This window comes from Vanellus vanellus, assembly GCF_965231255.1.
Source record: "Vanellus vanellus genome assembly, chromosome: 6".
In the NCBI taxonomy this organism is placed as follows: Eukaryota; Metazoa; Chordata; class Aves; order Charadriiformes; family Charadriidae; genus Vanellus; species Vanellus vanellus.
This window is the reverse complement of record NC_138911.1, coordinates 43,607,269-43,623,218: the sequence shown is the minus strand read 5'-3', so window position 1 is coordinate 43,623,218 and position 15,950 is coordinate 43,607,269. Positions and strand designations below refer to the sequence as shown.

The 15,950-nt window shown below is 36.7% G+C and overlaps 1 protein-coding gene across 3 annotated transcripts in view; it reads left to right on the top strand.

Moving 5' to 3' along the window:
* The window catches only part of RALGAPA1 (Ral GTPase activating protein catalytic subunit alpha 1), a 135,097-nt gene that overhangs the window by 93,899 nt on the left and 25,248 nt on the right, over window positions 1-15,950 (top strand). For all 3 annotated transcript variants that reach the window (XM_082484899.1, XM_082484898.1, XM_082484897.1), the window contains 2 exons: window positions 7,118-7,276; window positions 9,178-9,305. In XM_082484899.1, coding sequence (XP_082341025.1) covers window positions 7,118-7,276; window positions 9,178-9,305 — 287 coding nt within the window. The remainder of the gene's footprint in view (window positions 1-7,117; window positions 7,277-9,177; window positions 9,306-15,950) is intronic.

Below are 15,950 nucleotides of genomic sequence, written 5' to 3'. Positions count from 1 at the left end.
ATTAAAAAGTGTTGACAAGGGGGAAGATTGGTCACAGCGAAAATTAACTAATAATAAATAATTTGCAAATGCTGTGGACTTTGCAAATGCTGTGGACTTCAGCAGAACACACAGGCGAGATCTCGTGTGTTTCCAGGAGCACCCTGAATCTACACATAGCTGTTCCTGCCAGACGAGATTCAGTGCTGGTCCAGCCTCCTGTGATTTAGCTTGTGAAAATGGTGTCAGCTGGACTTTTTAACAACTCCAGCTTTCCCCAGGCCTATTTCTCTCCTCCTTTACCCAAAATCTCACTCTTTGATAATTTGGAATATTTGAGGTCTGTGTGGATACGTAGAGTGTATCAAAAGATTGGTGTTACATTTGTAGCTCAGCTGCTGATGGGCTGTTTAAGCTGCTTTATTTCTCTGTGGCTTTCTTTCCTGTTCTTCCTTGGGGTGTGGGTTTTGTACTTCTTTTTAAGCCCAGTTCCCCAATGAATGGAGGCTTGCGAGCCTGCCTTTACGTCTCTCCTCCCTTCCCCAACACCTTTTGGCCCATTTCAATTGAATTTCTAGAGATATGTTTCAAAGGTGTTAATTTTATATATGTTTAATGAAGACAGGCTACGTAAAGGAGATAGCGTGAGAGAGACTCTTAGTGCTCCTACTCAGTAGGTAAAGACTGCATGGGAAGAAGCATCAAGGAACCAGCACCAGAGAGATGCTACGAAAGTCACCCCAAACTTGAGAAAAGCATCAACTGAAGTTTGCATCTAGGGAGAAATGAGCAAGTGGTATCAGGAGACATGAGTAGGAAAACAAGCTTAACTCTTACTAGTTCTGCAACTACTCGGGCTGCTTAGGCTGAACACATCAGCAAAAGGAATGTGTTTTATGAGATGCTGTCCAGCTCACATATACTGTAGGGGACGTCAAAATCATTTGAAAGCTCTGTGTGTGCTAACAATTGTCATTGTTCTGAGTGCATGTACTGTTCATGACCTCCAGAGAAACGTGAGTTTTGAGCTTCTGTACAGGTCTTTCATGTGCTTTCTTTGTCTATTTCATTCGATGGGAGAAACAAGCAAACTTGCAGTAGTTGGCTTAGAACTGCTGCTGTTTTTTATATCGTAAATGTGCCTAGAGGTGCATGATAGGTTCATCTTATAAATGGAAATTCAATTAAATTAAAACAAAACTTCTTCCTGCCAGTACAACCGCTGCAAAATCAAGATTCTGCTGTTTCAGAGGCTAAGCCAATTTTAAACTTATTTTCCATCAGTCTTACAGAGTAGTAAATAAAACTTTTAAGTGACTTGGGTACCTCTGAAGCATTTGTTTCTGAAGACATGAAAAAGAGCGAGAAAAGACATGAATTCGGGGAGAACAGATGGAAATCTTCTGAATGTGTAAAGGAACTTAACATTGAAATGCACATATAAAATAGGTATTTAATTTGCAAATAGTAAATTAAAGATTTAATGCTGATAATACAATCCATTTTGTTTTTCTTAGAATTAAAGGTTACAGTAAAAAGTATTTGCACTGCCCTTAAAAGAACAAACTTGCAAAGAAAATATCAGGATTATAAATGAAACTGTGAAGACTCTCAGTTCACAGAGTGAGAAAGCTCACGCATGTGCCTCTATAGCTTATCATCTGTCTAGCAACTCCTTCCTTAGCCTGATAAAGGAGTGAAGGCATTGTAGGTGAGAATATTATACACAAGATAGATAAATGAAAAGTAGTAATGTTACAAATGATTGGAATACTAATTCATTGTGGGCGTTGGGTGTATTACATTATTCTAGTTTATGTTGACATTGTCCTAACCACATAAAAGATTTATAGCTATTTTTTTATTGTGATATTAACATGTATGGGGAACTTGAAGGTTTATATATGTAAATTATTAGTACAGTTGGGGTTTTTTGGAGTTACAATTGAGTACACGTGTGGCTTAAAAAAACCCACACCATAGTTGTTGAAACAAAGTTTTGTGAAAAATTCAACTAAGAGGCACATATGCTGTAGACGGCAATGCTGCTTACATTTAACAGGCAAAAGTAGAGCAGTAAGCCATTACTTCAGATGTTTCAGCTCCTTCTGTTCTTTTTATAATGAACATTTTCGTTTTTGAAGAAGAAAAAAGTTGGGGTTAGCTGTTGTATCGTAAGAAATTATAATAGCCTCTTTTCTCCCTCCTTTAGGTAAGTGGGTATTAGAAATTACGGTAATTTTGGCAAGAGTTCAAGGGTTAATGCAACAGATAAATAAAAGGAATTTTCTGTAAATTGAGCCCTGCATTATTTCACTTGTCTTGCCTTTCCAAACCTAACTCATTTAATTTTAAAAAGTAAATACTTAAATTCTTCCTGACAGTGTGCTTTGCTTTTACTATCGTTTATTACTTCAATTATACTTGGTATCACTTAGAACAATCTGCCATTTGGAAATTTCAGTATAGCCTGCAGCTTAGTATTAAGTCTGGCTGCTATTGTAACATGTACAGCATATGACACTAATGTATCAAAATTAGATTTGATCATCCCTTCTGGTTATATTTATTTCACGTTTCTTTTGTATTCAGTTAACATAAATGTATTAGGAGAGCTGACACATGATGATGGCTACAGAGTAAGAATATTTTAAAGTATTTTGAGTTAAATTTGAAATTTCGGGTAACCTAACAGTAGGTCATTTTTATATATTAGTTTTAATGGAGTAGAGTTTCAAAGCAAGCCTAAAAAAATGTTTGTCTCTGACATCTCCTCAGGGCTGTCTTCCCAACAGCTCAGGTTCAAAATGGCTAAAACAGAGCTCTTAATCTCTTTCTCATTGCCACCTTTCTGGATCACCACGGATAACATGACCATTGTGCCTGTCACTTGTGCCCATAGCCTGAAATCATCTTTAATTTGGTCCATTTTCTGGATTCTTACATTCAGTCTGTGTTTAAGACTCTGTTCTTTTCTCTATCTAACATTTCTTGCAACATAGCCTTTCCATACGCACAGTTAAAATTTATCCGCTATACCCTAAACTGTTGTTTTGATTGTGGAGCCTTCCTTTGTCTGGCCTTCATTCTTGAAGAATGCTGCTATAAAAGACATTTTTCTAACCTTTAACGCCTTTTTACAGTTTCTTTGCATTTGTCCATTTCCGTTTTTTGTTGTCTTATGCTTAGATAATCAACTCTCTAGAGCAGGTTGATCTGCATTTATGCGGTATTTAGCATTTCAGGATGTTGATATGTAACCTGTAATTCCAGGTGTTTCAGCTATAGTATATTACCAGTTACTTGAAGTATAACATTATTTTAGAGATTTTTTTATTTATATTATTGTTATGTCTTAAGTCTCTAATAAGGATTTGCACTTTGTTTTGATTACTGTGATTTATGCACATACAAAGTTGGAAATTTAGGAAGACAAGGTCAGGAAATGAGTGTGAAGATGTACTTGGCTTACACAGCTGGTGGTGAGTTTTGAGTAACTGTTAACACAGATTTCAGTCTTGGTACCTGTCCATTCTGTGTGCACCAAATCTGATTCTGTTAGATAACATTGAGACCACACCTTCTTGGGAACATGTGTTGCTCTCTGTCCTTTAGGTTTCAGTGAGGAGAGGTGGTTGTAGCTCAGTATCTTTGTACCACTCTTGTTCAGGACCCGGAATTCTGGGATGCTTCCAATTCAATACAAAGACATAAAGAATCCAGATCAAAGTTGAAAGAGGTCACGCTCTGATTCTCCTGTTGTGTAATAATTACAGTGAATGATGGATTCTCCAAACATTTGCTGTGCTTACAGGAGAGCTTTATTGTGGAGCAGCACTCGATTTCAAGGCCCTTCGATAGGGAACTGAAAAATGAAGAAGAAAAACTGAAATTCTTCTTTCTGAAAATTTGTGCAAACCCTAGCAGACCTTGGAAAGCTTTTCAAGACAATTTCAGAATTTGATCTCTTCCATGAGTCAAGTGTTGTTGATGAGTCAAGTTAGCACTGTTCAAGCTTTCTCATAAGCTTTGCTTGCTGACCAAGGTGAGGGCATCTGAAAGAAGCAAGAAGCAGCACTATGTTAGTATCAGAGCTTCTTCCGATCTACTCTTGAAAAAGGAACAGAAAACTTATTCAGAATTTAATTCTTCTCCAAACATAAAGATGAAGTCAGCGACACCCAATCTTGTTTACTTGTCTATTATTTTTGTCAGTCTTCTACCTCTTATAATGGAAACAAGGCATTGACCATAATTTTGATCTTGAGTACTTTACACCTTGTTATAAACCATCATTCATGGTTTATACCATCATCCACCTACTTGCACCATCTGGCTTTGACTCTCAGTCCATTATATGTCACCGAGATGCCGTTCTACACTTTACTCCAACTGGATCTCTGTTAAATCGTTCTTGGTAGTAATTGTGAGGTGAAACACACCTGACAGGACTTGGAACTTACTGGAATAGTCGGATTCATTTTGCTTTTCCTCTGAAGAAGTTAGTGCTTTTAGCCTGGAATGTATCCTCGCACCTTTATGGGGGTATAAAGCAAACTTAGAAATTGGAGAGAAAAGTCACTAATAGCTTCAGTACACTTGGCATCTAAAAATATGTGTCCCTTGTCAGTAGCCCTCCTCCTGAAATAACCACACAATACACTTTTATCACACCATAATCTGTGTCAGTCTGACATGAAAGCGTGGCATCACTAGTGATGCTCTGTCTGGGTAGCTTTCACAGAAGTGGAAGAGCTGATGTCCTGTCTGATTAGTTGCAGGTATCAGTAACAGCTACACAGGGGCAATCTTTGATAAATGAAATTCAGAGGTAGTGATGCCCTCAAGAAGCTGCACTATCTAAACTTGCTATATGTTTTGGATTTTAAAGCCATTTATTTGGTATGCACACTGTCACCGTCCTTGTTTCTAACAGCGTACGAGTTTGTTGTCTTTGAGTCCAAAGATAGTACGTAAAGGAGGGCTAATTCTTGTAGTAAATAGTTCAATACCGCTGAATTAGGCACCGTGCAGCGCGGTGATGGGCGTATCGGCCCTACTTCTTCATCTTCACAGTCAGTTCAATGAGTTCAGTTCAGTCGGTGCACCAGATGGCCACCCCTCAATCTAGGATCGTGTAGTTTTTTCATGTTCCACGAGATTTCATATCTAGACCGATTTGCCTCTTGCTTTCTCTTTGGTCAGGGAGCCTCCTCCTTCCTCAGCTTTTTGCTTGCTTCTGAGTGCAGGCCCATCAGTCCCTCATGCCCTTCTGTTGTTGTCGTATTTCAACAGACAGTTTGACTGTCACTTCATGTAGGAATGTAGGAGAGATTCAGGCCCTCAGAACAAGTCCGCAGTTAGTTGTCTTTTACAACATTCTTCACTGCTAAGTGTCATCCAAGGTTTTTGCAGCTGGTGTTTGCATGTGGCACATCAGCCATTCAGGTTGCTGCCTGGTTTTGTTCTAATCTAGTCAAATAAAACTCAGCATAGCAAATGTTGTTATAACCGGTTCTTTTGTTGGGCTGGGTTTACTCTTGGCACAAGAGCATCCCTAACTAAGTGTTGTTCAAAATAATCCAGCCATCTATAAAAGGGGCAAGAGCAGCTCACTTCAAAGGAACTGCAGTCCTTGGAGATTAGAGGTATCTGTGATCTGATCCAGGCAAAACAAATGACCTGTTGAGCCTCAGACAAGATGTAGAGTATTGATACCATCTGTCCTTTGCCCAGCCCAACACTGAAGAAAATCCTTTTCTTGTAAAAATACAACTCTGTTTTTCAGTCTGATACAATTTAAAGCCAGCAGAGAAGAGCAGAGGCAGCTTCCTTTTTTTTCCTTTATCCTTTTTTCCTTTTTTTTTTTAAGTCTGCTGATGACGATGGGTATAAGCTTTCAGATAAGACGAAGATAGCATTCCAGGAGGTTTTGTAAGATAAACAAGTGAATACTTGCAATGAAATTTCTCCGATGGCTGTGTATATGTTTTGCTTTTGTTTAAAGTGCAGTTATGTTCTGAAAATGAATACAGAAAATTGTTGCCTTTTTATATACGATAACTTACTGTAAGTGCTCAGATTGGTATCTGCATGTTACCTGTTAACAGCGGTTCACAGTGCTGTCCTTTGAATAACATCAAGGCAATTGTTTGACAAATTCTGCCTACCTAAAGCTGTGCAAACAAACTGACAACTGTGGGTGAAGACAGTTGTCAACTATAACGGGTGATGCACAAGGAGGAAAAAATGAGATGCCAGCTTGAATTTTCAGAAATAGCCCTTAATGGAAAGAAACTTATGTTTAATAATCTGAATGTATTTGATCGGTATACGTAAAGCCTCTCTCCATGATGTTAACATTTGATTATCAGATGGTAATGTTTAGCAGAAGGAGCATTTTGGAGCTTCAGTGCAGATTATTCCAAAGTGTTCAAGATGTTCCTTAATCTGGTTATATGATTACAACGAAGGATACAGCGTGGATTTTGAGGAACCCATTTGGCCATTTTGAGCCAAATCAAAAGCCATTTGGGGTTTTTGGGGGGCAGGGTGAGTTATTTTTACAAAGGTATATAGATTTCATGGTAAATGAGCATTTAGTTTAGTTAATCTAGGGGCTATGGAAAATGCAGTAGCTGTTCTCCTTTAAAAGCTTTTTGTTTGTAGTAGACAGTGTGGAATTTGGCTAGAATGATGAGGTTAAAGACTGCTCAGATACATAGCTTTTAAACTGATGTTCATTCATAGTTTTTAAAAATTCATATGGAATTTAGTAATTTGCTGCTTGTCAATGATGGCAATCTTGAAAGCATTTTAGTAAACCAGATTGATTGACTCTGCATTCCTGAGAATAATATAAACAAAATATTAGCTTTCAGTAGAAAATAGATACTGACATATCTATTAATTTAAATAGACATTGCCACCAATGTATAGAAATGTATAGCACAAACCAATACTGCGAACTAATACTGTCATTGAAACCGTAAGAGAACTATAGTATAATTTGGTTATTTTATTCATTTTTCTTTATTTCTTTTTAGTAGGTTTGTCCTTTTGAAATATGAGCACTTAGCATAGCTGTATGGCTGTGGAATATATTTAAAATGATGGCGGTTTATTCCTGCTTTTCCAGCTAAGACATTTAGGAAATGATGAAGTACACATTGTCTGGTCAGAGCATACTCGAGATTATAGAAGAGGAATAATTCCAACAGAATTTGGTGATGTTCTTATAGTTATCTATCCCATGAAAAACCATATGTTCAGTATCCAGATCATGAAAAAGCCTGAGGTAAGCGTTTGGGTTTTTTTCTTTTGTGTTTCTTTCGTGTGTTTAATATGAACGGAGTTGTTTTGAATCTGAGTTTTTGCTGTAATAGATTGATCCAACAGATCCAATAGATTGATCCAAGGTGATGTGTCTTTAACACTGACATTTGCAGTGGTGGTAGGAGGATGAGGAAGAACTCAGTGAGTACAATGCATAGTAAAATCAGTAACTTGAAATTGCAAAGGCCTGATCCTGTCAAGCATATCGGCTAACATCATAAACTGGAAACAAAGCTAGAATATTCTGCGTAATCATTTAAATATTAAGATAAACTTGGCGAACTTTTTTATCAAATTTGATACATGACAGTGGGAGTTGTATAACAGTATCATGCTCCAGCTTTCTTCATCCATGTCATATTCCCCTTCCTTCTTCTCAAACCTAGTTTGCACTTTCTCCTTGACTCCACACAAGAATTTGGAGATTATTTCAGCAAAGCAAGACCGTTCAAGTCTTAGGCATATGAACACACACTCGTTCTCATGACTGTTCCTCAAATGTCTGTGCTGGCCCTGTTCTTAAAGCAGTGGTTTAGGATAGCAGGCACTAAAAGTGGTCATGAGTGTTTGTACTGTATAATTTCTGTGTGTGATGTCACTTGCCATGAATTTCTATACTTTAAATATTAAAATTCTTTCTAGAAGCACTAATATTAATAAATGAGGTGTGGCAGCAATAGGATTCCTCTATCTGATGATCAGCATGAAATGATACCCAGTACATGGTCTTGTTATTAGTGGGTTACTTATGTTTTTAATTAATAAGTATATTCTTTCTCTTACTACTTTAAGTACGAAGAGTTGCATTATTGGGTGTGTGCAGATTAAGAAGGAAAAAGAAAACTACTGAGAGTAGAGATTGTTGTTACTCCAACAAGAGGGCCTTGTATGTGATAAAAGAAGTGCCTTCCATCAGATTTCAGTATTCTCAAAACTGCGTTAAATGACTGCCAAAAATAATACAAGGGTCTAAAATTCTTTTGCAGCATTGGTTTCATCTTAGCAGGGAGAATATTTAGTCTACACACTGTTCCCTTTGCTGACGTGCTACACAAACTTTGCTCTTCTTCCTATGCTTTATGCTAGCGGCTTCAGAACTTTATTCACGTGTACAGAAAATGAAGATACTTAATAGAGTTTTAATTTCTTTTTTTTAATTGCAAAATGAATATTGTTTAGAGAAAAATGTCATGCCAAAATATAAGATCCGTCTGTTCTGTAAACCTTTTGGGTGCTACCTGTACTAAACATTAAGGTTTTTTACGGCTCTCACAAATAAGGCTTTACACTTAGGGTCCAAAGAGGCCAACCTTTCACCACAGATTTCTCCTGTAAAGGGCTTATAATCTATTTGTATAGATATCATAGAAAGGAAGAAGAACAGATAGAAGAAGAAAAGCAAATGGAAGGTGAGGGTCTGTCCACCAGTGATTGTATGACAGTTGCACATTGAGTTGGTCCTTATGATAAATATTATTTTAAAATTTGAGTAATTATTCCTTTTGCTTACTACCACCTACAATATTGTCATGTAGCATTTCAACGTCATAAATATCAAATGCATGACTGTCCCTAGGATTTTGGAAGCAAATGTTGGAATTAAGCTTTGATGAGGCACAGTATTCAAATGGTTGCTTAATTTTCTTCAAATGGTGTGTTATCTGTTACCAAGGATATCAAGTAGTTACATGGCTGTATATTTCCACAAGAGAAAAGGTCTGTCATGGAGCACAATAACTGGTCTGATTATCTAGTGATGAGGAGAAAAAAATGATATATTTGAGTGCTCTATTGTTAATGTTGATTGCTAATTGTTATAGCTAAGATCTTGCTTTATGTCGAATTTCTTAATTTTTTATTCAGGTTCCATTTTTTGGTCCACTCTTTGATGGTGCTATTGTGAATGGAAAAATTCTTCCTATTATGGTTCGTGCAACAGCTATAAATGCAAGCCGTGCATTGAAATCATTAATCCCATTATACCAAAACTTGTATCCTTTCACTCAGGTGGTTTCCATGGCATATACATTCCCTTGCAGTTATACAGATACGATCTTCACGTTTTCTGTCGTCTTATATCTTTGTCAGATTAACATAGGGAAAATATTTTCAATTTTTTATGGTGATGGTGCCTTTAAGAAACTGGAACCTATAGAACACAGTTCAGATGACCATTTTTTTTTAATTAAGTGAAGAATAGGTTCAGTGCTGAAAAAATCGCCTTTTTCTAATATTTTATGACATGTACTTACCACTTCTTGTTAAAAAAAGTTATTTTAATGACTATTTTGTGAGTAGACTTTCTGAAATAGCAATGTGATGGTTTCTTTCCGTAAAATATTTAGTATTTATCCAGTATTAATGTGACTTAGTTTTGTTTTCTAGTTCCAAGAAGGATATGAATGCTGTTTTCCTTCAAGATGAGAAATTTGTTACATTTTTGTTATACAGATTTTGTTTTTCAGCTCAGAACACAGTTGTTGTCAAAATGATGTTAGTGTCTTTGTAAAGATGTCAGAAAAGGTTCTGTCTTTTTTTTTTGTTTTTTTTTTTTTGTTGGAAGTGAAATTGTAGTTTTTTGAAAGGGCTGCTCTTGGAGAATAGATTTACCAACAAAAAATTAAAAAACATAAGGTAAGTCAGTCACACCTCTCTCCTTAAGATTGAATTCTGCTACATACCTGCTAGTTAAATCAATAGGAACATACTATTTTTTAATTTCATAAATGGAAGGGTACGTTTAAATTTTGATCCAAAAGAAATTCTGTTTTTAATTTCCACCCAAACTGTAGATACTTGTATCTGTCATGTGATAGATTGTTGCTAAAATACTCTTTTTTTTTCTAAGGCTGACTGTTAATACACAGAGTTTTGGATTAGATATGATGAAGTGGATTTACAGATGAATGATGGATGATGTTTGATGTGATCACATTAAATGACGTTTGTGCCATTTCTGTAGATGACGGATGTTGATTCATTGTATTTTTATGTTTGGAAAGGTCCGATCTTTTTGTCATTACTCAAGTGGCTTAATCAAAGAATTTAAAATGTATTATCATCATTATACCATGAAAAGTGATGGCTTATAGCATTATATTGATGTATAGCGATGAGCAATTGGAAAACAATTTGCTTTGAAATAGCAAACTTTCAGTACCGAAAAATCCCACAAACTTGTATGTTTAAACTTCTCTACAGAATATGGAAGTTGTAATAAATTCCTTGAACATAGCTTGTCAGCTCAATTTCTAGGAATTGGCCGATTCCTAAGAGCTGTGTATTGCACCTTCACTTTCAATTCAGTTCTCCAAATTGTACTTTTTATATGCATCAAAGCACTGCATGTCATTTATGACATAATGTGGCCTCCATTAAAATGTTGATATTGGTCTCCTAATATGGTTAGCATGATAACGGGAAAGCATTACATGTATTTAATAATAATTAGTATTGGTTGATGGGTTTTGTATCATCACTTGGTAAGTTTATGAAGCACCAGCTGATGGGGCACTGATGTTAAAAAGTAGCTTTATTGAGTAGTTGGTGGAATTATTTTTCCAACTGGCTTGGAGTATCTTATATTCCATGCTTTGTATAATACTTTAAAAATGAAAATAAGTGTATGGGCAGTTCTTTAAAAGCTGTTTGCTTGGTGTGAAATTAGGAAAAAACTCTACAAACTTCCCTGGCTTGAATTAGGCTATGGTGGAGTCAGTTCAAAACTTCAAAGTTTGGCCTAGCTCTCAGTGGTTTAAAACACTCTTGATTAAAAATGTCATGGACATGGTCTTGATGTTCAACCCATGGCCAGATTTGAGGTCAAGAAGGAATTTCCCTCATTCAAGACCGGCAAAGACTGGTGGGCGTTTCCTGTAACACAGACATGGTCTGTTAACTAGGAATATTTGAAAATTGAATCTAATTGTATTCCTGCAATAGCGAGGAATTGAAGACATCAAGGATTGTCTTTACTGTCTCCTGTTTTTTTTTTCTCTGGCATATTTTAGTTATGGCTGTAGCAGTTCACTACTGGCTTTTAAGTTTGTTGTGGACTGAAGGGTGTGGGGGCAGGCGTATTTTATGGTCTGTGGTTAAATAGCTTTTCTGGAGATCCCACCAGACTTAATGTCTCTAGCGGAAGACAGGACTCATTGATCAAGGTGATCTTTCCTTGTGTTGGAGTTTTGCTGGAGCAAAGAAAAAGAGGGTTCAGAGTGGTGAAAACAGGACATTCGAAGAGGAAGGAAAAAAGGTACAGAAAAGCTATTTTTCAGAAGGTGCACCAAAAGCAGAAACCCGACTGGAAAAGTGAAGCTGATAATAAAAGCTTCTCGTGTCCAGGACCATAACGATGTCGGTGGAAGAGAATTCTGAAGTGATCCGCTCAAAATTAATTTTTGTTTACTTACTTATGAGTATCTAATATACTGGAGCAGTGTTAGTTTACTAGCAACTTCAATGATGGTTAGTAGAAATTCAGTTTAATGTGGATCTTGAGGAAACAAGAATACTCGAGACTTCTGCCAAACAGAACGCATTTTAAGCCCTATACTTTAGTATTAGCTCTTTTCATTTCAAAGCCAGCATCAGTGTACGTATGTCTCCGTGCCTGCAGGTGTGTGCTTCGTTTCACTGTGCTGTGTGATAATTGGAGGGCACCTTTTGACTCACTGTGGAGTTGATGATGACATGCACGTCTGTGCTTATCTATATTTTTAAAATATTTACAATGTCACATTGCGGATCTTTGTGGTAAGGATGGATCGTGGTAACCTCTTAAAAAGTACAACTCTGTTGAGCTGCGTGTGTATGAGATGTGAAGAAAGTGAGTTTGGCCCTCCTACTTCCAAGGAGATCTTATCCATCCTCTGAGGTAGTGCATTCTCTAAGTGCAGACCTGACTGAAAAAAATCAGCTGTCATTTGTAATCAGCAGGGATATTCAGTCCTCTTCATGTAACCTGATTGCAACTTTTCCCTTATTGCGCTAGTCTGTTAATCACGATGTGGCAATGGGCAGTACGTGTGAATAGTATAATAATGGTTGCATGGATACAGGAAATTCTGCTCATCTCCCTTTTATAGTGTGCCCTGACTTTGAGCATGTATTGTACAGTTTGAAGTAGCTTTCTGAGATTGACATATTCTGTCAATCAATCACCTTCCTCTTTCTGACATTAGATACTTCTGATAGCAAACTTAGACAGCAAAACACCTTGAAGGTTTGATTTTTTTTTTTTTTTAAAGATTTTTAATGGTTTCATCTGCTCTCCGTTTTTATTCTTTGCTCAGAATTCTGTAACAGTCTATTTCTGTATTGTAGCATTCTAAGATGAAAAATTTACTAAATTCATCAGCAAACATCAGTCGGGGGTGGCGGGTATCCTGCTTTAACTTGATCTTTAACGTTTTCATTGCTGCAGCTGTGTGAAGAGAATATTGCCGTTTGGGGTGGAGTTTCTGCATTGATTTGTGGAACTTGCTTTAGTTTCCCCTTCGCGGATTCTGCAGGCCCTCGCTACCGTTTGGTGGCCTGGCTTTCTTGTAGCAGTACCCCCTCACCGACAGGCGGCAGACGTGCACCCAGTAGCACTGACACGCGCAAAAGACTTGTATTGTCTTGCTAATGAAGCAGCGGTACCCCCTTCGCTATCTCATAGCCAGTGTGTTTCTTCTTCTCGTTGCTTTTGGCCTTGTAAGAAGGACGTGCTTATCTCCTGAATGCGCTCCAGCTGCACGTATGCTCGGAGAGCTTCTGAGCCGCGGAACTGCGGGTGTAATAACAGGACTGAATGTTGAGAACAATCGTTTTCACTCTGATGTAGAATAAGGAGGCCAATATTTCGGGGTTTGTTAAACACTCTTTATTTACTAAATTGCATTGAAATTCCTGATAGGAATAGTTTTATTCATGGCTTGCATCTCAGAGCAAGTGCTTCGTCACATTCTGAATTCAAAATCTACCACGTGTAGGAAATGGATCAATACTAAATATTTTGAACAATAGAAAGAGTGGCTTCTTATAACATTTTACTTGAACTTCCTGAATAAACAACAGATGTTAGCCAGATGCCAGGAGGTACACCAGGATAATGTTCTTTACTGAGCATAGTAAGCACCTCCAGTGGTCCAACTTGTTAAAATTATTTACGCCACACAACAGAACAACTAGAAACCTTGAGAGAGTGGAATTCCAAATGTGAAACAACTTGTGTTACTTTTTGCACATTCTACACAAATTTTGGAATGTTGAAAATTATTCCAAACTATCTGCACCTATAGTGCAGTTAGTGCAAATAGTGCAACTCAGACACCATAATGCTTTCTCTCTTATGTAGTAGTCCTCTCACAAAGTAGCTAGACATGGCAAGAAATTGTATTTAGCATCTTTTAAATCTGAAATTCATAGACATTCTAGAACACTTGGAATATAGGTTTCCTACATATATAATCAGCATAGCATAATTTTCACCTCTATAATAATCGGCAAAGTTGTGACCTAGTGCTGGGAATTCTTCAACCAATTAGATTTCTTTTTTTGTCATATGAAACAGATTAATTTAAATAGTAAAAAATATACTGGTTTAATTGTTCCATCTACAAAATATTATAAAATAAACCTTAACTAAATCATGTGATAAATTAATGTGTTTTTATCAAAACTGGAAAATTTACCTCCCCTGTCTTTTTTGACATTGTATTCCTAAACAGTTGGTACTTGATGTATTGTGGCTAACCTTTTTACATAGTTGTCTTCCAGAGGAACGGAAGATATTAACCCCGTATGGTATCTGACAAGACAGTAACTTCTGTATGAACAAAATAATGCATTTGAGTGGTTTGTTAAAAGTTTCCTCTGTATTAAAAATTCCTCGCTCAGAAGAAGCTTTCTTGCTTGATATGATACTCAACTGCCCCAAGAAAGGGTTTTATTGGAACTGGTAGTGTCATTGTTGTGCCTGCTTGGCCATCATCTGCCTCAAGATAGAATTGCAGACACTGGAAAGCTTATCTTTAAAAAGAAAGTGTTTGTTAGTAATGACATACAGTGAGCAAAGAGTATCCTTCAAATTCTATGGCCACGTTTATCTCATTTAATTAGTATTTGTTTGATTTACATTTTCAAACTGGAATTTGTGAAGATTTTGGAGATTTCTCACTAACACAGAAACTTAGAAGTTAAAGCTGGAAAGCACTGGTTTTGTCAATGCCAGTTTCCCTTCCTCTAAGTTCAGTAAGTTTTCTATCTTATAGATGGATAAGCATCCGTAAGAAAAAAAATGAATACAGCAATACTGCATCAATGATAACTGTGCATCAAATGGAAAAGGTGTAAGGGGTGCGCTCTCTCCTTAAATATGTATCATGAATTCATTTTCCAGTGCCACTAATTAATTTTGGTATAGTGAAAGGACTAATGCGTGCCATTAAAACTGGTCTTCTAATATGTTCCGGTTTAGAATTTCTTTGAAGTGCCTTATGCCAAGATTTTCGGCAAACTTAGCTATATTTCTGGCAATACAATTTTGATACAGTCCATTTAATAAGGTTTTAACATACCTGCTACTTATCCTTCTGTTACCACAGATGAGAAGAAACATACATTAAAAATAATGCTTGATTTTTACATGCTATTCTGTACACTTTACAGGAAATAATTGAAAATTTCAGGATTTTCATCCCTGAACCGTACCGTTGTAGCCTTATCTGATATGAGTTCAAGTAAGAGCCATGGATGAGTTCATCATATGACCCCTGCTGTTTTTTCCAGAAGAAAATAGAGTTATTTCCAAAATCTATTTTACTGTTTAGCAACGGAAATTGTTTCCCAAGTTAAGGCAAGAATCATAAGGTAGGCAATATGATGTTCAGTCTTTCCTGTACTTTGACTTGCTCAGTTTTGCGGTTCTCCCAAATCCTAGTTCTGCTGACAACTCACTTGATCTTTTAATAATTCAAAACGTGATTAATTAAATGCCTGCATACAATGGTATAACATGAAAAGCTGAAGATTTTGAAGGCATTTATAAGTACCTGCTTGTTTTAATGGACTGTTCGGGTATTTCCGTTTCAAGGAATCACGTGTAACAATTTCCCTGTGCATTATAAGAAGACCTAAGTGCAAGAGGAAAGTTCTATATCTCTATATAGGAGTCATGGGGGGATGTGTGTGTGCATTTGTGCGTGTATGTGTGTGTCTACTTGTAGGTATGCAATGACAGTAATAGCTATTTTTATTATCTTCATAGAATTTTTCCCCTGAACTAATACATCCAATTAATGTATTTTCCTTTGATGTCACCAGTATATTTGAACAATAAGAGACTGTTGTAAGGAAAACTCCAGGGGAAATACCAGGAAGATTTGGTTTGTTGTAAACCATGGATGGCTAAAGTACTCAGAATGGCAAACCGCTAATGGGAAAAAAGCAAAATGCACAGTACTAAATAACTGCTGCATTTAAGAATGTTCGTATTCAAAAGTAGTGTTCTAATATGTTATACAGAAAATTGGTACAGTTTGAAATATCTCATGTCAAGTAATTGTATACGTGATGGCAATGCAGTCTAGTAGAATCATCTAAAGTAAGTTTTGTATGGGTAACATCACACTGAAGTTTGCGCAATTAAAAAA